The following is a 22,627-nucleotide window of genomic DNA, read 5'->3' on the forward strand; positions in this document are numbered from 1 at the left end:
AGTCGTGACGTGGTCCTCTTTGCGCACCTTCTTCAGGTTCTATTGCCTGGACGTTCAGGCCCAGGAGGACTCAGCCTTTGCAAGGCTGGTTTAACCGGACCGCTTGCAGCCTCCTACCCCAATCGGGAGTAGATTTTGTACATCTCATGGGTCCCGAGTCCATCTGGCTACATGCTAGGAAATGGAGAAATTGTTTTCCTTAGTGTAAACAGATGAACTCAGCATTCTGCCCACTGCTGCCCAAGAGCAGTGCCAAGGATTTGCCTGTGGAGTGGATATCGATTCCAGGAGATTACGGGTAAGCCATCATCCAGTCCCTAGATCAGGGCATAGATGTAGATAGAGATATAGATAGAGATATAGATATGGCTTTCCTGCCTCCACAAAGGCTCCTGTGACCACCTCCTTAATATGTTCTTACTGGGGTTCAGTATTTGGTTGTGTACAGTTTACGGTGGTCCGTTTTTAATCATATATTAAATGAAGTTTTTCCAATAGTATGTCCACAGTAGCTTTTGAAGAGAATACTGAATGGCTGAAGTCACTGCAGGAGTGTATCTAAGGTGATGTCAGCTTTAAAATCTGACTCTGTCTCCATCTGCTGGCAGGTGAGCATTACCCATTGATCCTGAGTCCATCTGTTTACACTAAGGAAAACAAAATGATCAGGTAAGTAAGTTCCCCAATCTTTGTGCGATGGCCTTATTTTTCCTAAGTGGCCCTTTAACACCTCGGTCATCAAAAGGTTCAGCTGATTCCCTTGCAGGCTTTCTGCTTCAGATGTATTTAAAAAGTTTTTATTGTGAGTTTTTGCCTCTATATCCAATTTCTTTTCATATTCTCTTAGCGTGTCTTATCGATGTCTTACATTTAACTTGCCAATGCTTACGCTTAATCCTATTTTCTTCTGATGGATCCTTCTTCCAATTTTTGAATGAAGATCTTTTGGCTAAAATAGCCTCTTTCACCTCACTTTTTAGCCATGCTGGCAATCGTTTGACCTTCCTTCCACCTTTCTTAATGCAAGGAATACATATGGACTGTGCTTTTAGGATAGTATTTAACAATGTCCACGCCTGTTGCACCCTTGTCTTAATTACATGTGTGCTGGCCAGGAGAGGTTATGCTTTGGATGCAGGAGTCCTGAAAGCTATTGTGGCTTCCCACATGATCTAAGTAGAGCTTTAGTATGCCTCACTTGTCTCTACTAGTCTAGTATGAACCATAAAGGTGAAATTTAAACTTAGCTGTTAAATTTTGTGTTTTTCTTCATTCCTGACAGACCAGTCCAGAACCCACCCAAGAAAGTCACAGCAATCATGAGCTTTGTCAGATAAGTTCAGTAATCTAACAGCCAGTACATTGCCCACTCTGAAGGTAGTTGGCTTAATTATGACTTGGTGGAGTAAAGTTCCTTGGTTGCATTAGCTTTGGTTGTGATAGTGATTTGGAAATCAAAGCAATTGCCTTTTGTTGTCTTTGCTTTGACATAAGATACTGAAGAGCTGAAAGCATCCGACCTTTATAGGGGATTGAAGTCAGTTTTGAGTGTTTTTGTTCTAACTCCATGTGTGGGACAGAAGGACATAACCCACTTGTTTGGACTAGTCTGGCAGGATTAAAGGAAAGAAAATGTAACAGGTAAGTTTATCATATAAGCTGGCCAGTTTTTATAGCTGGGATATATCCTTAGATGTGTAGAGAGGAATAACCGGGCAGATTGGATGGGATAATTGTATTTTGTCTGCCATTATCTACTATGTTACTATAGATGATGCTGGAATAGTGACCCCTCTTTCTCCCTCCCTCCCACCCACACCGGTCTTCATCTTGCAGATGAAGTTTGTGGAGTCCATCTTAAGCAACAATACAACAGATGACCACTGCCAGGAGTTTGTGACTCAGAAAGGTCTGCTTCCTCTCATCACTATCCTTGGCCTCTCCAATCTGCCCATTGACTTCCCAACATCTGCTGCTTGCCAGGCTGTTGCAGGGGTCTGCAAGTCCATCCTGGTATGTGGGACCTTTCATTGTGTTGTACAAAGCCAGCAACTGACCTAGCAGCAAAATATTTTTTTGGAAGGGCATAGATCATGTAGGGTGAAAAGGCAGGCAATGTATAGAAAGAGGGTAGCAAGTGTACCTTCAGCCTGAGTATGTAGGCAGCAGGATGAGGTACCATGACGGTGCTAATGGGTTCTTAAAATACTAACTACTGATGTTAATCTCTCCCTGAAGTCATGGCCTTTCACTAGTTTATCTGTTATGTATTGATGTGTGTGGCTTCTATTTTTCATCACCCTGCATTCTTGCATAAGCTGACAGAATCTCAGCAGAATCACTTAGGATTGTTTTTCTGTATTGGTTAAGATGTGTCTCTGCCACAGTGCTGTTGAGGTGAGGGAAATCCACTCTTCCTTGCTGAGATTTAATTTCAAATGTTGAAGTCTCACTCTCTGTCAAAACCTCATACCAAGAAAATTTATTTTTGTTTTTGTTTGGGTTGAGAGTTAGATTGTGGTTAGAGCTTGCTTTTTGTTTTTAAAGAATTTTGACACTTTTGCACATGTCCATTCTTGGTACTGGATAGTGGAATTTGTGTGTTCCTTCATTTCAGACCCTATCACATGAGCCCAAGGTACTGCAGGAGGGTCTCCTTCAGTTGGATTGCATCTTATCCTCCTTAGAACCCCTACACCGGCCCATTGAGGCACCTGGTGGCTCTGTACTGCTACGTGAGCTAGCTAGTGCTGGCAATGTGACAGATGCCACCCTCTCAGCACAAGCCACACCTCTGCTTCATGCTCTGACAGCAGCACATGCCTACATCATGATGTTTGTGCATACCTGCAGGGTCGGACAGGTAATGGTTTCCTCTCACTGCTATCTGTTTCATGTTGCTCCTCAGTGCACAGAATCTGAGGGAGCAGTACTGGGTGGAGTACTAAATGGGCTGTTTCTTCTCTCATGTCAGAGTGAGATCCGGGCCATCTCTGTGAATCAATGGGGTTCCCAGCTGGGCCTGAGTGTTTTGAGTAAGCTGAGCCAGCTGTATTGCTCATTGGTATGGGAGAGTACTGTTCTCCTTTCCCTCTGCACTCCAAACAGGTAAGAGACTCATAATCATTGCTCTGCATAGGCTTACCTTACTACTTATGTCCCTGAATGAGAGAGTATGTCTACCTCCAGCTTGAGAGGAATTCTTTTAGAAACACACTATATTTAAGATATGCATTCATATCCAATCCTCAAGTATTGTCTGTCAGTCTGAGATCTAAAGTAAAAACATTTCCCTGCCTGTTAATCCAACCAGATATCCTTGTGAAGACTGCCCTGATTCTAGCCTTAACCATTACCAAGAGGCTATGGACAGTCATTCTCTACAGTCTGGTCCAACCTGAAGGCAGCTTGGATGGATAATCGTTGGTGGCAGCTGTGAAATATAATATGCATCCTAAGTTGTACTCTGTGAGGTCGGCTAAAATCTGTCTGCTATTGAGTTGCATGGCTCCAGTAGTGTTAGTGGGGTGATGACTGACTGCTGGTATGCAGGGAGGGAATGGTATGGCTTTGTCAGTACCAGTAGTTTTTTTTCTTATTGACTTTATTTGCAGCTTGCCTTCTGGATGTGAGTTTGGCCAGGCAGACATGCAGAAGTTGGTGCCCAAGGAAGAGAAAACTAGCAACACACTGCAGGGAGCTAAGAAGCCAGGTAAGGGTGTGCTAAGATATCCATAGATGTCTTGTGTTGGAGTCTATCTCCAGTCTGTCAGCAATAGAGGATACTTAATGAAATGTAAGGCAACTATGTACTGCAAGCTTCAGTTGATGGTATGATCCAGTAAATAAGCAAACTAATGAAATTATCAAAACTATACTCCTGTATTTATTGGTAGTGTTGCTGCCCTTTCTGCAGACAATGAATTGGAAGGAGCAGCAGGGAGCGTAGAGACCTCTGCTACAGGCTTACTGGAGGGTATTGGACTGGATGGGGACACACTAGCACCCATGGAAACGGATGAGCCCAGCACCTCAGATCCTAAAGCAAAGTCTAAAATTACTCCAGCCATGGCAGCCAGGATAAAACAGATTAAACCCTTGCTATCTGGTGAGTCCATCTTGTGTGTTACTGTCTGAGTCTCTCTCCTCCCATGTCACTCATTTTTCTTACTTCTGGGGTGTTTCTCAAGTATTTCTCTCTGGGGAGTCTCGTTTCCTCTGTAACTGTGCAGATATACCGTATATACTCGTGTATAAATCATAAAAACATAAGAAAATGCCATATTGGGTCAGACCAAGGATCCATCAAGCCCAGCATCCTGTTTCCAACAGTGGCCAATCCAGGCTATAAGAACCTGGCAAGTACCCAAAAACTAAGTCTATTCCATGTTACCATTGCTAATGGCAGTGGCTATTCTCTAAGTGAACTTAATAGCAGGTAATGGACTTCTCCTCCAAGAACTCATCCAATCCTTTTTTAAACACAGCTATACTAACTGCACTAACCACATCCTCTGGCAACAAATTCCAGAGTTCAATTGTGTGTTGAGTAAAAAAGAACTTTCTCCGATTAGTTTTAAATGTGCCCCATGCTAACTTAATGGAGTGCCCCCTAGTCTTTCTACTATCCGAAAGAGTAAATAACTGATTCACATCTACCCGTTCTAGACCTCTCATAATTTTAAACATCTCTGTCATATCCCCCCCTCAGCCGTCTCTTCTCCAAGCTGAAAAGTCCTAACCTCTTTAGTCTTTCCTCATAGGGGAGCTGTTCCATTCCCCTTATCATTTTGGTAGCCCTTCTCTGTACCTTCTCCATCGATCTCATGTATAAGTCAAGGGTAATTTTTTGGGCCCCAAAATCAAGATTTATCTGTCACCCATGGATAAAGTCAAGGGTAAAATCTAGGGGGCTTATGAAATGGTGAAATCACATATGGAAACAAATAGATAATTTAAGAAAATTACTGTTCAATCCCTCCCCTCCCTCCCTCCCTCCCTCCGTGGCTAGCCCCTGTCACATGGTAGGAGCAGTGGATGGCCCTTACCATGTAATAGGGGTTGGCCAATGGCACTGGTAGCCTCTCTCACATGGTAAGGGCAAAAGCCCTTGGCGCCATTTTGATTACTGGCAGCCAATGGCCCAGGAGCTGGATATTGCACCCAGGCCCACTAGAGACTTTTGGTGAGTCTTGGAGGGGTCGGGAAGAAGGGAGGGCAGTCATGGGGGGAGAGAGGGAGTGATTTACTGGCAGCAGACAGCCTGGGAGTGGGAGATTGCTCTCAGTCCTCCGCTGGATTACCATGGACTATCAGTGAGGTTTGTTTTTTTTGGGGGGGGTCATGAGGGTGGGGGCTATCCACAAATACCATAATATGCGTGATTAAGTCGAGCTAGCTTTTTTGTGCCTTTTTTCTGGCATAAATTTCTCGACTTATACACGAGTGTATTTGGTAGTTAGTGTTCTGTCATTTGTTGTATGTAACATTTCCAATTAGGAATGGTGTCTTTCTCGCTGTCTGTAATATTGCATGCTACCTATTTTAGCCTCCTCGAGGTTAGGACGGGCACTTGCTGAGCTCTTTGGACTCCTGGTGAAGCTGTGTGTGGGCTCACCAGTGCGCCAGAGGAGGAGCCACCATGCTGCCAGCACCACCACTGCCCCGACACCTGCTGCCAGACTGACTGCTTCAGCACTGACCAAACTCCTTACCAAGGGTCTATCCTGGCAGCCTCCACCTTACACACCTACTCCCAGATTTCGGTAAGCTCCCAGAAGAACACAAAATGTTTCTTATCTGTCTAAGTGTTGGTGAGATTTGAAATCTGTAGTAAAGATCTGTTGCCCTTAAGGGAAAACCTGTATGGTCATATTATGCCATAATTCAGTATTTTTTATCATGTAAGTGGAAGTGTCCAGTCCATGGTTTTATGAAACTGCTTAACGTAGCAGTAAAAATTCCTTTAACTCTTTAGCGTTTTGAATCTCTGTAAATCTCTTTAAAGTAGGGTAGAAACCATCTCTATTTGGGGACATAACTGCATAAATAAATATTAGCGCTGTTGTATACCTGATGGACTGGGATGTTCTGGCAGGAAGTAGCACCATGATTGACCAGTAATTGAAACTAATGGTTGCTTTCCTAGCTTACTGGCAACAGGAGGATGGTAGTGTTTTGCCACTTAGCTGTATCCAACTTTTTCCCACAGGCTGACCTTCTTCATTTGCTCTGTGGGCTTCACATCACCCATGCTCTTTGATGAGAGGAAATACCCGTACCACCTGATGCTCCAGAAGTTTCTATGCTCCGGTGGCCACAATGCACTTTTTGAGTAAGATTCTCTTGCACTTGTCTGCTGGAATCTTTTCTTTTCCTTGTCTTTTATTCACAGTTGTTTTGCTTTTCCTAATCACTCCTTCAATTTCATCTTGCTACACCAGTCCATTCTATACAAGTGGGTTATGTACTGTTACCAGCAGATGAAGGCAAAGCACAGAGTTCCTCTGTGACATTGGCACTGCATAGAGGTGGTGCAACACAGAAAAAAAACCCCAGTATTATCCCAGGACAAGCAGGGATGCTAGTCCTCACATATGGGTGACGTCACTGACAGAACCTTATTGCGGGAAAACGTCTGTCAAAGTTTCTAGAAACTTTTGACTGGCACTGTGAGGCCACTGAGCATGCCCAGCATGCCATGATATTCTCTGCCACAGGGGTCTCACTCTAGTCTTCGTTTTTCTGCAATGCTGAGCATCAGAGCCTCTGAGATTTTACTCAGTTTCTGACTGAAAAGTCATTGTTTAAAAATTTTCTCTCCCTCACGGGATCTCACTCGTTATCTCTCTCACCGGCTGGTGAGATATTTTTTCAGCGTTTATACTCAAAACTCTAATAATTTTTTCTCTCATTCATTGAGAGCCGTCGATATCACCATGGCCTCAGGCTTCAAAAAATGCCCGGCCTGTAATCGGACCATGTCGGTCACAGACCCGCATCTAGAATGCGTCGTCTGTTTAGGTGAGAACCACGATATTTCTTCCTGTCAGCAATGTCAGGAAATGACACCGAAAAGGAAGAAAACTTCGGCAGGAAAAAATTGATCAACTTTTTCACCTGCAACTTATTCCTTCACTGTCTACTTCATCAAAATCTTCACCGGTGGCAGGTACCAAGAAAATTCTCTTGAAAAAACGTCGACCAGACAGTTCTGGGTACAAAACCTCACCAACACCGTCGACAGTATTGGTGCAATCGGAGACCGAGGTAAGGCCTAAACATAAGCATAGGCATTGTCATGCCTCGACATCGCCGTCGGTTCCCTCCCAGGAGGAACCGTCTGAAAAGCGGCCGAAACACAAACACACCTCGCCGTCACCTAGACCTCCCTCGGTGGAACCTATAATACTCTCCGCCTCCACCGGTGCTGAGCGTTTCCCCAGTACCACAAGACTTGATGGCATTCATGAAAGCGGTACTGCAGGCGATAAAATCTGCCGGCAACCACGCCGGTGACCTCCTCCCTATCTGGGACGTCACAGATGCCAGTACAATCGATACCGATAACAGCTTTAGTACCGGCGCCGCCGCCGATGCCGGGGAAATCCCCGATGCCGCTCGCAGCGATGCCACTCACGACTACACAGTCTGTCGATGCCTCCTCTTTTTTCGGAGTTTACATAGATTCAGATGACGTCATCGGTTCCAGTCTCGGTGCCTATCGTTACTGCTGCACCGTCACAAAAGAAAAGTGGTACATCAACGATACCCACTAAACAGACATCGAAAACACAGATACCTTCGATGCCAAAGACTACATCAACGGTGCCACTTCCTCCTGGGGCTCCAGGATCCTCAGAAGCAGCACTATATTCTCTTACAAAAAAGATACCAGGATTTATTGGATTCTCTCCTAAGTGACCCACAAGAAGAGGACTCTTCTCCTGAAGGCCCTTTGCCAGGGCCTTCTGGTGTTATTCCTCCACCTAAATCTGCAGTACCACAACCAAAAACTCCAGAATATGATACATGGAGTGACACTGCCTCAGATACTTCATCAGAAGCCTATGTCTGATCCCTCACCACCACATCCTAGAAAACAATCTCCTCCAGAAGATCTTACTTTTACTACATTTGTGCAGGAGATGGCTGACTCTATCCCTTTCAAATTGGAATCAGAGCAGGATTCGAGACAACAGACCTTGGAGGTTTTGCAATTCGTTGACCCTCCAAAACAGGTGGTAGCAATTTCCATACATGATGTTCTCCTACAACTACAGCATCGTCTTTGGGAACATCCCTGTTCTGTCTCTCCAGTAAATAAAAGGGTGGACACCACTTACTTAGTGCAATCCACTCCTGGATATCAAAAATCACAACTACCCCACCATTCAGTAGTTGTTGAATCAGCACAGAAAAGATCTAAAAGAACAAGAGTCCACTCTACAAATCCTCCAGGAAAGTACCACAGGTTTTTGGACTCCCTGGGTCGCAAGGTCTTTCAGAGTGCAATGTTGAACTCTAGGATTTCATCCTATCAACTTTACATCACCCAATACCAAAGGAACTTATGGAAACAAATTGAAGAATTTATTCCATCTCTTCCAAATGAATACAAGGAGGCTGCACAAACTATTGTTAACAAAGGCTTAGAAGCCGGAAAACACGAAGTCAGAGCTGCCTACGATGGCTTCGAGACGGCTTCAAGGGTAGCTGCATCAGGCATTAGTGCCAGAAGGTGGGCTTGGCTCAAGGCCTCAGACCTTAGGCCAGAGGTCCAGGATAAAATTAGTTTACCTCCCCTGCATAGGAGACAATTTATTCGGATCCAAAGTGCAGGAAGCTGTGTCTCAATTAAAAGAGCACACAGAAACATTGAGACAACTATCCTCCCTCCCACAGGACCCCTCTGCGCATCCTACCCGTAGGCCTCCACGGAAAGACACAAGACGCCTTTCTATCGTCAAAGGAGATATTACCCTCCTGCATCTAGACCCAGACCATCTAGAACCCAACAGAGACCACAACCACGTCAGCAAAGGGCTGCTAGGCCACAACCTGCTTCAAAAACTGGTCCTGCTGCAGGTTTTTGAAAATTCACCCAGAGAACTCAGCCTATCTTCAAATCCTCGACCAGAACTCCCAGTTGGTGGCAGATTATCCAAATTTTACAATTGGATACCAATAACAGACCAATGGGTTCTCTCCATAATATCTCGAGGATACCAACTAAATTTCCTTTCATTTTCTACAGATTTTCCACCGACTCTAATTCATCTCAATGAAAATCACATACTTCAGTTACAGGTAGAATTATCCACCCTTCTGAAAGCCAGGGCTGTAGAACCAGTGCCCCGATCTCAGCAGGGCAGAGGATTCTACTCCCGCTATTTCCTCATTCCAAAGAAAACCGGAGGCCTACGTTCCATCCTAGACCTCAGAAATCTCAACAAATTCCTGAAAAAAGAAAAATTCAGAATGATTTCTCTGGGCACCATGCTTCCACTTCTTCAAAAAGGAGATTGGCTTTGTTCTCTGGATCTTTAAGACGCTTATGCTCACATTCCAATATTCCCTCCTCGTCGCAAGTACCTGCACTTCATGGTGGGTCATCAACATTTCCAATACAGAGTACTACCATTCGGACTTACCTCTGCTCCCAGAGTATTCACAAAATGTCTGGCAGTAATAGCACATTTGCACAAGCCAAGGTGTCCACGTCTTTCCATATCTAGACGACTGGCTCATCAGAAGTCAATCTCAAGAAGGAGCTCTGTCTTCTCTCAATCACACCATTACGGTACTCCACTCCATGTGTATTCTCATCAATTACCAAAAGTCCAATCTTACTCCATCTCAACTACTCCATTTCATAGAAGCAGAATTGAACACAATCCTCTCAAAAGCTTTTCTACCCAAGGATCGAGCAGAAACACTATCCTTATTGGCAAACTCGATTCACTCAAAGAATCAAGTAACAGCTCATCAGTTTCTAACCATACTAGGCCATATGGCCTCCACAGTTCATGTCACTCCTATGGCAAGGCTAGCCATGAGAATAACTCAATGGACTTTAAGATCACAATGGATCCAAGCCATTCAACCACTGTCCTCTCCAATCCAAGTAACCCACCAGCTACGTTCATCCCTACTTTTGGTGGGCGAACAAGGACAACTTGCGCAGGGGCCTACCCTTCCAACAACCAGTCCCACAGATAACGTTAACTACAGATGCATCCACCTTGGGTTGGGGAGCTCACATACACAATCTCCAAACCCAGGGTACTTGGACGGAACTCGAAGCAACATTTCAAATCAATTTCCTAGAACTTCGAGCTATACGTTATGCACTGCATGCGTTCAAGGACTGCCTTTCACACAAAACTGTTCTTATCCAAACAGACAACACAGTGGCCACGTGGTATATCAACAAACAAGGAGGTACGGGCTCGTATCTCCTTTGTCAAGAAGCTGCACAGATTTGGGACTGGGCCCTGAACCACTCAATCTCCCTCAGGGCCACTTATCTGGCAGGCATTCACAATGTAGTGGCGGATCGACTCAGTCGCTAGTTCCAACCACACGAATGGTCCCTGGATCCCTCAGTAGTGACCACGATTTTTCAACGTTGGGGACAACCAATAATAGATCTCTCTGCGTCACATCTGAATCACAAAGTGGACAGATTCTGTTCTCTACACACACAGAAGAACCAGCCAAGCAAGGACGCCTTTGCTCGCCCTTGGAACTCAGGCCTTCTACACAGGTATCCTCCAATACGGCTCATAACCAAAACTCTAGTGAAGCTACACCAGGACAAGGGGACCATGATCCTCATAACCCCGTATTGGCCTCGACAGGTATGGTTTCCCACACTTCTAGACCTCTCAGTCAGGGATCCAATTCGTCTAGGAGTAGCTCCCACTCTCATAACTCAGGATTAGGGGCGGTTGCGCCATCCCAACCTTCAATCCCTATCCCTGACAGCATGGATGTTGAAAGCTTGATTTTGCAACCACTCAATCTTTCCACCAATGTATCTCAAGTGCTTATAGCTTCACTTAAGCCTTCCACATGAAATAACTATTCTTCGAAATGGAAGAGATTCACTTTGTGGTGAAGACAAAAGAATATTGATCCTTTCACTTGCCCCACTACTTCTCTACTAGATTACTTATACCGTCTTTCAGAATCTGGTCTCCAGACTTCATCTGTTACAGTAAGGTAAGCTGAGATTGCACTTAAGTGCAATCTCAGCTTACCATTTAAGTGCAATCTCAGCTTACCATAACAAGATGGGAGATGCACCAATATCCACACAACCTCTCGTCAGTAAATTTATGAGAGGTTTAACTCAACTTAAACCACCAATTCGGCCACAAGTCACAGAATGGGACCTGAATCTGGTCTTAACAAAGCTTATGCGTTCTCCTTTTGAATCCATAGATTCCTGTGATCTTAAATTTCTCACATGGAAGACTATCTTCCTCATAGCCATTACATCAGCTAGAAGGGTTAGTGAGTTACAAGCACTTGTCACATACTCACCCTATACAAAATTCCTACATGAAAGTGGTTCTCCGTACACATCTGAAATTCCTTCCCAAGGTAGTTACGGAATTCCACTTGAACCAATCCATAGTTTTACCCACATTCTTCCCAAGGCCTCATTCTCACCAAGGAGAAACAGCCTTACATACCTTGGACTGTAAGCGTGCGCTGGCTTTTTACTTAGACCGCACTGCAGTCCGCAGGAAATCCAATCAACTTTTTGTTTCCTATGATCCAAACAAACCGGGTAAAGCAGTGGGTAAACATACTCTATCCAATTGGCTAGCAGATTGCATACAGTTTTGCTATGAAAAAGCAGGCCTTCCTCTCCAAGGGTGAGTAAAGGCACATTCAGTAAGAGCAATGTCAACCTCAGTAGCACACTATCGTTCAGTGCCAATTCTTGACATATGTAAAGCAGCAACATGGAGTTCTCTCCACCCCTTTGCAGCTCATTACTGTTTGGACCATCAAGGACGACAAGATTCAGCCTATGGACAATCTGTCTTAAAGAACTTGTTTCCAGTTTAATCCCAACTCCTTCTACAACCATCCTGCTGTAATCTTCGGCTGACTCAATTTCAACAATACTTCACTGTTGCTTCTCTACGAAATGACTCAGCCTCTAGCTTGCTAATCACCCATATGTGAGGACTAGCATCCTACTTGTCCTGGGATAAAGCAAAATTGCTTACCTTGTAATAGTTGTTATCCTAGGACAGCAGGATGTAGTCCTCACAGAACCCACCCGCCACCCCACGGAGTTGGGTCACATTTCTTTTTATTATTTTATTTTTGCTAAAGCTTATTGCTACATACGAGACTAGAGTGAGACCCCTGTGGCAGAGAATATCATGGCATGCTGGGCATGCTCAGTGGCCTCACAGTGCCAGTCAAATATTTCTAGAAACTTTGACAGAAGTTTTCCCGCAATAAGGCTCCCTCAGTAACGTCACCCATATGTGAGGACTACATCCTGCTGTCCTGGGATAACACCTATTGCAAGGTAAGCAATTTTGCTTTTTCTGCCTTCAGATGGTATAACTCACTGGTAATGCAGTAGTAAGCACTCACACAACTTAGTGCCAGGCTCCTGGTGCACCCATGAGAGTGAGCCCGTGAAGAAGGGGTTCTCAGTCCCATTGGGGACTTAGTAGAGCCTGGGTGGAGGGGTGAAATCTAATTTCATTTATACATGAGTCATGTGTAACCTCTGTTTGCTTAATCTATTTTCTCTTTTCTCCTAGGACATTCAACTGGGCTCTCTCTATGGGGGGGAAGGTCTCTATCTCAGAGGGGTTGGAGCACACAGAGCTTCCGGATGGGACAGGGGAGTTCCTGGATGCCTGGCTTATGCTAGTGGAGAAGATGGTGAATCCAACCACTGTGCTGGAGTCGCCCCACTCCCTGCCAGCTAAGCTGCCCAGTGGTCAGAACTACCCCCAGTTCAGTGCCTTGCGTTTCTTGGTGGTGACGCAGAAGGTGAGCAAGCTTCCCGTAACAGAGACCAGACGTAGGCTGTTAGCATTGATGGAGTATGGAGATGCACAATAAATGTTTGTTCTCAATCTCTGATACCCATAGGCAGCCTTCACTTGCATCAAGAACCTTTGGAATCGAAAGCCTCTGAAGGTGTATGGGGGCCGCATGGCAGAGTCCATGCTTGCTATACTGTGTCATATCTTGCGAGGGGAGCCTGTCATCCGGGAACGACTGAGCAAGGAAAAGGAGGGCAGCCGGGAAGAGGAGGCTGGACAGGAAGAGAGTGGTGCCCGCAGGGAGCCTCAAGTGAACCAGCAACAACTTCAGCAGGTGGGAGTGTGAATTAGGGTTTACAGTAACTTATAGGGTAAGAATGGAATGGGGAACAGAGGGGAAAGCTATTTATAGTTGAAGTTCCTCTAAGGTCTGACTGTTCCTGAGAAGAGAACTGAAAGCAGCAGGGCAGCACCTAGTTCCCTGTACGTACCTGGATCAGTCCAGACAGTGGGTTATGTCCCCAATCCAGCAGATGGAGTCAGCCAAAGCTTTGAGGGGGCGTCACCAGGAGTGCTACTACCCCCTCTGCAGGAGTTCAGTATCTTCTGACTCCAGCAGATGCGAGTAGTGAATCCGGGTTGCTCCCGATTACCTCAGGCAGTTCTTGTATTTCTTCTCTGATTTGCTTTTCTCTCTGCCTACTTCTTTTTGGATCAAGTTTGTTTAAAAAAAAAAAAAAAAAAAAAAAAAAAAAAAAAAGTTTAGAGGGCTCTAATTGGGAGGCGTGGCTTCCCTCGGTGTTTGTCTTGCTCTCTCTTCTTCTTCTCTCCTTGCGAGCGGGGTAGGTAAGTGTTGTTTTGCCTTTACTTTTCTCCTTGCTTGCAGCTGATCTTCGACGGAGGGGCTCGCGGAGGACATTAGGACCGGCCCCTCCGCGTTTTCTCTCCCTTGCCCGTGGCCATTTTCGCGGCTCCTCGTGGGCTGCAGAGGCAGGCAGGGAGAGCGTCGTCGGCGGGTCGCGCGGCCAGGAGGCCCCCCCGCGGTGCCGTTTTTCTTCCTTTCGTGTTGTGCAGGCCGTCCGGGCCCCCTCCCGCAGCGGCGCTTCCGTTCTCGGCCCCCCCCGAGGCTCTGCCGGGTGGTTTATTCTGCCGGGCCTGTTTTTCCTGCTCAGCCCCGATGCCGCGGCCAGAGCGCTGCTCTGCTTGCGGCGAGCTGGGCTCGCGGATCTCGAGGGAGGGCATTTGTGCGAGGTGTCTCCCCAGGGGGGAGGGCACCTCGCAGCCCCTCATCGATTTCCCCCGCTTAGCAGGTCTGCCCGGGCGGCGGGGGCCGGCCCCTCCCCCATTCCTGGCGGGAACGGCGGCCATTTTACACTCTGCACCCCCTGAAGGGGAACAGACGGCGCTTGGGACCGGGGATGCGGGGGAGTCCCCGCCACATTTACTCCCCGAATCGGACCCGGAGACAGTCCCACCGGGGGCCCCCCCCCTCGGAGCCCCCCTCCGGGAGACAGGGGTTTTCCCCAGAGTTTATACTTTTGCTGCACACGGCATATCTGCAGAGCCTTGAGCCTCCCACGGGGCCTCCTCCACACAAGATACCGCGGCCCTCCCTACCTGCGGGGGCCCCTCTGCCTCCCCCGGCCCCCCCCGCTCCGGCGGGTGTGGGGGCCCCCCTCCCTCCCGCTCGCGCCCGGCTCCCGGGAAGCTCGGGGACTGCGGGCACAGGACCAGGTTCCCCTGGATCGGATCCGGCAGACCCGGGTCAAGGGGACTCCACTTCAGAAGGTGATGATCCGCACACGCTGCTTCTGTTCCAGAGGGAAGAGCTGGAGGACCTCCTGCCACAGGTTATTAAGGAGTTGGACCTCGATCCACCACCGGAGCCGCCCGCGCCCGTAGCGCCCGCTGTGGTCACTTCCTCTAGGAAGGGGGATCCGGTCTTGGCAGCCCGGAGGCCGAGGGCTCGGGCTTTTCCCATTCATGATTCTTTCCTCCAGCTTCTCACCGGGGAGTGGGATGCCCCGGAAGCTTCCTTCAAGGGCAGCCGGACCATGGAGAGGCTCTACCCACTGCCGGACGATTTTCTCGATCTCATCAAGGTACCGAAAGTGGACTCCGCGGTGACAGCGGTCACGAAGAGGACAACCATCCCAGTGACAGGGGGTGCGGCCTTACGAGACGCACAAGATCGCAAGTTGGAGGTCTTCCTCAAGCGGGTCTTCGAGGTCTCCGCGGTAGGCTTGCGAGCGGTGATGTGTAGCTCGCTGGTTCAGCGGGCCAGCCTTCTCTGGGTTCAATAACTGCTCACCTCTCAGGTCCTACCGGCTGGGGAGGCCGCCCAGGCGGATAGACTGGAAGCGGCGGTTGCTTATGGCGCTGACGCCTCCTATGACCTGTTTCGGGTCCTCGCCCGCTCCATGGCCTCGGTGGTAGCGGCACGGCGCCTTCTATGGCTCCGCAACTGGGCGGCGGACACATCCTCCAAGTCGAGCCTGGGCTCCCTGCCCTTCAGGGGCAAGTTCCTGTTCGGGGAGGATTTGGATCAAATCATCAAGACGCTGGGGGAAAATGCGGTTCATCGCCTGCCGGAGGACAGGTATCGTTCCACCAGGACTTTTCCGTCCTCTCGGACCAGAGCCAGGGCGCAACGGCGCTACCGGAACTACAGACCGGCGGCAACCAGGCCCTCTGCCCCCAGGTCTCAGCCCTGGTCTCGCTCCTTTCGCGGGCGCCGCCCCGCGCGTCCCGCCCCCGCAGCTGGACAACCTCCGCCCAAGTCCTCGCAATGATGTTCAGCTCGCCCACTCCGCCGTCCCCAGGATCGGGGGGCGACTGGCGTTCTTCTACGAGGAGTGGGCGCGAATCACCTCGGATCAGTGGGTCTTGGACACCATCGGACAAGGTTACGCGTTGGAGTTTGTACGCGCTCCAAAGGGACGGTTCATATTCTCCCCTTGCGGCTCGGACACCAAGCGACAGGCGGTGCAGTTGACCCTGGACAGACTTTGGGAGATAGGCGCCATTGCGCCCGTGCCCTTCGGAGAGGTGGGCTCGGGCCATTATTCCATCTACTTCGTGGTGCCAAAGAAGGACGGTTCCTACCGGCCCATTCTGGACTTGAAAGAAGTCAACAAATCACTTCGGGTGGTTCGGTTCCGCATGGAAACGCTGCGGTCCGTGATCGCGGCGGTGCATCGGGGGGAATTCCTGGCCTCCTTGGACCTGACGGAGGCCTACCTCCACATCCCCATTCGCCGGGAGCATCATTGTCTGCTACGGTTCAAGATCCTGGATCAACATTTCCAGTTTGTGGCTCTCCCGTTCGGGCTGGCAACGGCTCCGCGCACTTTCACCAAGATCATGGTGGTGGTAGCGGCTGCCTTGCGGAAGGAGGGGATCCTAGTTCATCCTTACCTGGACGATTGGCTCATTCGAGCGAAGTCTTTTCGGCATGGACAGGAGGCGGTGGCCAGAGTCATAGAGTTTCTGCAGTCCCTAGGATGGGTGGTGAACTTTTCCAAGAGCTCCCTGGTGCCCTCGCAGCGCTTGGATTTCCTGGGGGCGACCTTCGACACCCGTGTGGGCGCGGTCTTTCTACGCCAGGACAAGGCGCAAGCTCTACGGGAACACATACAACGGTTTTCTGCGTTATCTGTTCCCACCTCCTGGGACTACCTGCAGCTCCTAGGGGTGATGGGTTCCACCATCGACATGGTCCCTTGGGCATTTGCGCACCTCAGGCCTCTACAGAGAGCGCTTCTATCCCGCTGGAAGCCGCTTTCGCAGGACTACCAGGTGCTCCTTCCCCTACCGCTGTTTGCCAGAAACAGTCTGACCTGGTGGATGAATCCGGAGAATTTGGCCCGCGGCGTGTCTCTCGATCTGCCAAATTGGGTCGTGGTAACCACCGACGCCAGTCTTGTAGGCTGGGGAGCGGTCTGCGACCGCAGCGCCACGCAAGGAACGTGGTCCTCGGAGGAATCAAAGTGGTCCATCAATCTACTGGAGACCAGAGCGGTCAGATTAGCGCTCCAGCACTTCCTGCCTCTCCTCCAGAACCGGGAGGTCAGGATCTTATCGGACAATGTGACAACGGTGGCCTATATCAACCGGCAGGGCGGCACCCGCAGTCCGCAGGTCGCGCTCGAAACAGAGATGCTGATGCAGTGGGCGGAGCGGCATCTGGCCCGTCTGGCGGCCTCGCACATCGCGGGCGTGGACAACATCCAGGCCGATTACCTCAGCCGTCAGTTTTTGGACCCCGGGGAATGGTCCCTCTCCGACGAGGCGATGCAGCTGCTCGTTCGGCGGTGGGGATCCCCCCACCTCGACCTCATGGCGTCCGCACGAAACACCAAGGCTCCCCGGTTCTTCAGCCGCCGGAGAGAGCGGGGAGCGGAGGGCGTGGACGCTCTCGTACTCCCGTGGCCGGCCAACCTGCTCCTTTACGCGTTCCCGCCGTGGCCACTGGTGGGAAGACTACTCCGCCGCGTAGAGGTCCACCAGGGACCGGTGATCTTCGTCGCCCCGGAGTGGCCAAGACGACCTTGGTTTGCGGACCTGATCCAACTGGTGATCGACGGACCCATCCGTCTAGGACATCTCCCCCGCCTCCTTCACCAAGGCCCGGTATTTTTCGACCAGGCAGAACTCTTCTGTCTTGCGGCCTGGCTTTTGAGAGGCGCCGCCTCCGGCGCCGGGGCTACCAGGAGGCGGTAGTCTCAACACTGCTGCGTTCTCGGAAGACTTCGACGTCGGTAGCCTATGTGCGAGTCTGGAAGGTGTTCGAGCTGTGGTGTGCCGGCCTGAACACGAGTCCCGCTGAGGCTTCGGTTCCTCAGATACTTCAGTTCCTGCAAGCAGGGGTGGACAAGGGGCTTGCATACAACTCTCTCCGGGTTCAGGTGGCCGCCCTTGGCTCGCTCCTGCGGGACGGGGGATCCCGGCTACAACACCCGGATATTCTCCGTTTTCTCAAAGGGGTCAAACACATGCGGCCTCCGGTGCGGAATCCTTGTCCTTCCTGGAGTCTCAACCTGGTGCTACGGGCCATGTCTGGACCTCCGTTTGAACCACTGCGGAATGCGACGATCAAGGATCTCACTCTCAAGACGGTGTTTCTGGTGGCTATCTGCTCCGCTCGGCGCATCTCGGAGCTGCAGGCCCTGTCGTGCAGGGAACCCTACCTCCGGTTCTCGGACTCCGGGGTTTCGATTCGCACTGTTCCCTCCTTTCTCCCGAAGGTGGTGTCCGCGTTCCATGTGAATCAGACGGTGGAGCTCCCTTCCTTCTCCTCCTCGGAACCGAGGTCTCTCCGGCTTCTGGACGTCAAGCGCACCCTGCACCTCTATCTGGAGGCTACGAATGATTTCCGGACTTCTGACCATCTCTTCGTCCTCTGGTCCGGCCCTCGGAAGGGAGCTCAGGCCACGAAGACGACCATTGCCAGATGGTTGAAGGCTGGCATTGCCGCTTCCTACATTGGGGTGGGACGGACTCCCCCGCCCGGTATTGTTGCGCATTCTACACGCTCTCAGGCGGCCTCTTGGGCGGAGACCCGCTCGGTCTCCTCTCAAGAAATCTGTAGGGCAGCCACCTGGAAGTCGTTACACACGTTCTCCAGACACTATAGTCTTCACCTCGCTTCCTCGGTCTTTGGACACTTTGGTGAGCAGGTTCTACGAGCGGGTCTCGCAGGACCCCACCCGGTTTAGGGACGCTTGGGTACATCCCACTGTCTGGACTGATCCAGGTACGTACAGGGAAAAGAAAATTATTCCTTACCTGCTAATTTTCGTTCCTGTAGTACCATGGATCAGTCCAGACGCCCACCGCATTTGGGTCCTATTCCTGCTCGACGGGGTTTTTCTCATACGGGACGGTAGTATTTTCTGTCTCTCATGATTGCTCAGTTCTTCCCTGTTTTGTCACAGTTCTGTTTTGGGGTTGACACGCTGACCTTTTGTCCCCCCACCCGTTGGTGGGAAGGGTTCTACGGCTGATTGTTGCCGTTCATTAAACTTGATCCAATATGGGGGTTCTTGTTTTTACTCGGGCTTGGATATTCTCGATACTGAACTCCTGCAGAGGGGGTAGTAGCACTCCTGGTGACGCCCCCTCAAAGCTTTGGCTGACTCCATCTGCTGGATTGGGGACATAACCCACTGTCTGGACTGATCCATGGTACTACAGGAACGAAAATTAGCAGGTAAGGAATAATTTTCTTATGTCAGCTGGTTCCATTTTCAGGCTGTGTCCCCTAATGTGTACCATCTTTTTTTTTTTTCCTCCCCTACAGCTGATGGATATGGGCTTCACAAGAGAGCATGCCATGGAGGCCCTGCTGAACACCAGTACCATGGAGCAGGCCACAGAGTACCTGTTGACACACCCCCCACCTCTTATGGGAGGAGTTGTTCGGGTAAGCTTGCATTTGTTCAAGAATCCCAGCTTTTTCTCCTGTATCTAGGAACTACATCTCCATTCTCTTCTGCTTTACCCAATAGCAACCTTCCTATGATTTGAGGTTCTATTGTGCTCCAGGGCAGCCTCTAAATGCTGGTTGTAGGACTGTATAATAGCACGAAGGATGCAATGTTGCTTCTCTGCTGGATGTGCTACCTCCTGTTGATATCCTTTCTGAATCTGGTCTCTCATTGGGTGAATAGTGACAGCAGTGCTTTGGCAAAAAGATGCTGTAAAGCTCCTTTTGAACGTACACTGTTCTTCTTTTTCACCATTATGGCACAATTGAACTGGCACCAGTTCAGAAGATGTCTTAACACATTCAGGAACCAACTGTTGTGTTTAATGCTGGTCAATGAGTGACGGGGGGATTTGTGCCACCATTTTCTCAGTCTACTTAGCCCTATGGTTGCCATCTTAGAAACCAGGAACCGAGTAAAAGGCTGAGTGATTTACCTCCCCTTTTGTTTAGGTGTTCATTTGTCTTAGTCCTCATTTTAGCAGAGACACCACAGAACAAGTTTTGCAGCTGGGGACTTAGCATAGTTGAATGTCATAGTTTATAATGGGTTTTTTTTTTGGGGGGGGGGATTTACTTCTGGTTGCCTCTGCCACATTTATGGTGTCTTCAAAGGTAGTGGCATGTGTTGAGCCACTGTAATGCACACTAATGATTTACATAGTAAAGCTTGTGACAAAGTAAACTAGTGCATGCTACCTGGAAGAGCAGATGTTTGTGGAATGCAAAATAACTCTGAGAAACAAATACCACTCCTACGTATTTAGCCCAGCTAGGAGTACATCCTTGTGACTTGTTTCCATCTGTGAACCCTTCTCTAGGGTTGGATCTTCAGGGCCTCTTTCAGCAACTAGTGGCTCAGCTGATGCACTTGCAGGGAAAACTTTCTGAAGTGAGTGGTGTTCCCTGTACGTACCAGGATCAGTCCAGACAGTGGGTTATCTCCCACTTCCAGCAGATGGAGTCAATTAGAACTTTGAAGGATGCTTCCTTATAAGGTAGTGCACCCTCTACTAATCCTCAGTATTCTCTTGACTCCAGCAGAACTTCCCTCTCCTCTCACCTGGATATCATCAGATTCCTCAGGGGGGTGAAGCACGTGAAACCCCCGGTCTACGCTCTTTATCCTTCGTGGAGTCTTAATCTCGTTCTCCGAATCTTGGTCTGTCCACCCTTTGAACCCATGCGTTCCGCGACCCTCAAGGATATCACTCAAGACTGTTTTCCTGGTAGCTATCTGTTCTGCCCGCAGAATCTCGGAGCTTCAAGCTCTCTCGTGCAGAGAGCCCTATCTTCGTTTTACGGATTCGGGAGTTTCCTTGCGCACTGTCTGCTTTTCTGCCAAGGTGGTTTCAGAGTTCCACTTGAATCAGACGGTAGAGCTTCCGTCCTTCTCAGTGGACGCATCGGCGGATCTACACAAGCTAGATGTCAAGCATATCCTCATTCGCTATCTGGAAGTCACTAATGATTTTCGCTTGTCGAACCATCTTTTTGTTCTCTGGCATGGTCCGAGGAAGGGGGGTCCAAGGCGTCAAACTACCATTGCTTGCTGGCTGAAGGAGGCGATCTCTGTGGCCTACATTGGAGCGGGTTGACAACCTCCAGCGGGTGTCAAGGCCCATTCTCTTCGAGCTCAGGCTGCTTCCTGGGCGGAGATGCAATCTGTCTCGTTCCAGGAGATTTGTCGAACGGCATCTTGGAAATCGTTACATACCTTTGCTCGTCATTATCGTCTACACATACAGTCGCCTAATTTTGGCTCCTTTGGATCTAGGGTCATTCGAGCAGGGCTTTCCGGGGCCCACCCTACGTAGGGAAGCTTTGGTACATCCCACTGTCTGGACTGATCTGGTATGTACAGGGAAAAGAAAATTATTCCTTACCTGCTAATCTTCGTTCCTGTAGTACCCAGGATCAGTCCAGACACCCTCCCTGACTGTTTTATTGGGTTTGGGATTGCTTCTCTGCTCAAATTGTTCTTCAGTGCCTTTTTTCCTTTGGCTAGTTAATGGTTCATTCTGCAAGTTTATTTGACACTGTTTTGTGCCTTTTGCACACTGTTATTTGTTACTTAATTTTATTGTTCTTGATCCATCCTGATTTTCCTCTTTGCTTTGATATACTCCATATTGAGGATTAGTAGAGGGTGCACTACCTTATAAGGAAGCATCCTTCAAAGTTCTTTTTTTTTTTGTCAAAATCCTTTTTTTTATTAGAGAGCAACACAGGTACAATCCAGAACCCAAACTTAAGAGAATAGTGCACAATTGAAATCAAATATTATCAAGATGACACATTTCAAGAACAATTTCCAAGGATATCGAGGTCAATTATAACACCCCGTGGACTCTCCTTTTGTGGCCCTCCTGACCAAGAGAAACAGATTAAACGCCAAGCATAACCCACCACCCAGTCACACTACAAACGTCCACTAACATTCCACACACTACACATAACACCCCTCCCATAACTAACACTGTCCAACATTGGTAAAAAGAAACAACTTTACACATGCCCTTGCAGAGTTCAGTCATCCTTGTAATGTACAATGATCTCAAAGCAAGTCATTTCCAAGAGGGATGATAACCAGCGGTGGTTAAAGTAGATTGAAGGTCTGACTGCAGTAGGCCATAACAAACTGACCAACAAGACTGGTATAGGATATCCCTTTCTCTCTCACTGTCCATGGCAACCAGTCACTCCATTTGCATTGAAAAGGCCAGCCGCCCAAACCACACCCGCAGGTTGGGCGTCTTATCTGGTGTTATCCAGTCAGCCAAGATCGTACGGCATGCCAGTAATATGGCCGTATGGCCAAATTTATCCAAAGATAATTTGTAAGAGGGAAGAGTTCACGTAAACCAGAGAGAAGTAACTTGCCCGTCCAATAGATGAGCCAGTGCATTGAGCTACTACTGCAAGGACCTTCGTCCAAAAATGGCATAGAAACAATCTATGTGCCAAAGTACCTGTCACCTGATGACATTTAACACATTTTGGGTTGGGTAGCAGTCCCATCCGGCAACGATGAACATCATCGCAAAAAATATGGTGCAAAATCTTAAATTGTAATTCCTGAAGAGAGAGATCTGGTAGGCTTTTGGGC

At 48.9% G+C, this 22,627-nt stretch overlaps 1 protein-coding gene across 9 annotated transcripts in view; it reads left to right on the forward strand.

Moving 5' to 3' along the window:
- The window catches only part of HUWE1 (HECT, UBA and WWE domain containing E3 ubiquitin protein ligase 1), a 907,188-nt gene that overhangs the window by 340,904 nt on the left and 543,657 nt on the right, over positions 1-22,627 (forward strand). For 7 of the 9 annotated variants that reach the window (XM_029607938.1, XM_029607967.1, XM_029607972.1 and 4 more), the window contains 10 exons: positions 1,837-2,013; positions 2,618-2,863; positions 2,975-3,108; positions 3,615-3,712; positions 3,917-4,108; positions 5,549-5,765; positions 6,212-6,334; positions 12,801-13,035; positions 13,138-13,368; positions 19,333-19,455. In XM_029607938.1, coding sequence (XP_029463798.1) covers positions 1,837-2,013; positions 2,618-2,863; positions 2,975-3,108; positions 3,615-3,712; positions 3,917-4,108; positions 5,549-5,765; positions 6,212-6,334; positions 12,801-13,035; positions 13,138-13,368; positions 19,333-19,455 — 1,776 coding nt within the window. The remainder of the gene's footprint in view (positions 1-1,836; positions 2,014-2,617; positions 2,864-2,974; positions 3,109-3,614; positions 3,713-3,916; positions 4,109-5,548; positions 5,766-6,211; positions 6,335-12,800; positions 13,036-13,137; positions 13,369-19,332; positions 19,456-22,627) is intronic. The other 2 variants (XM_029607945.1, XM_029607989.1) reach the window with 1 other exon arrangement.

Source organism: Rhinatrema bivittatum, chromosome 1 (assembly GCF_901001135.1).
Source record: "Rhinatrema bivittatum chromosome 1, aRhiBiv1.1, whole genome shotgun sequence".
NCBI lineage: Eukaryota > Metazoa > Chordata > Amphibia > Gymnophiona > Rhinatrematidae > Rhinatrema > Rhinatrema bivittatum.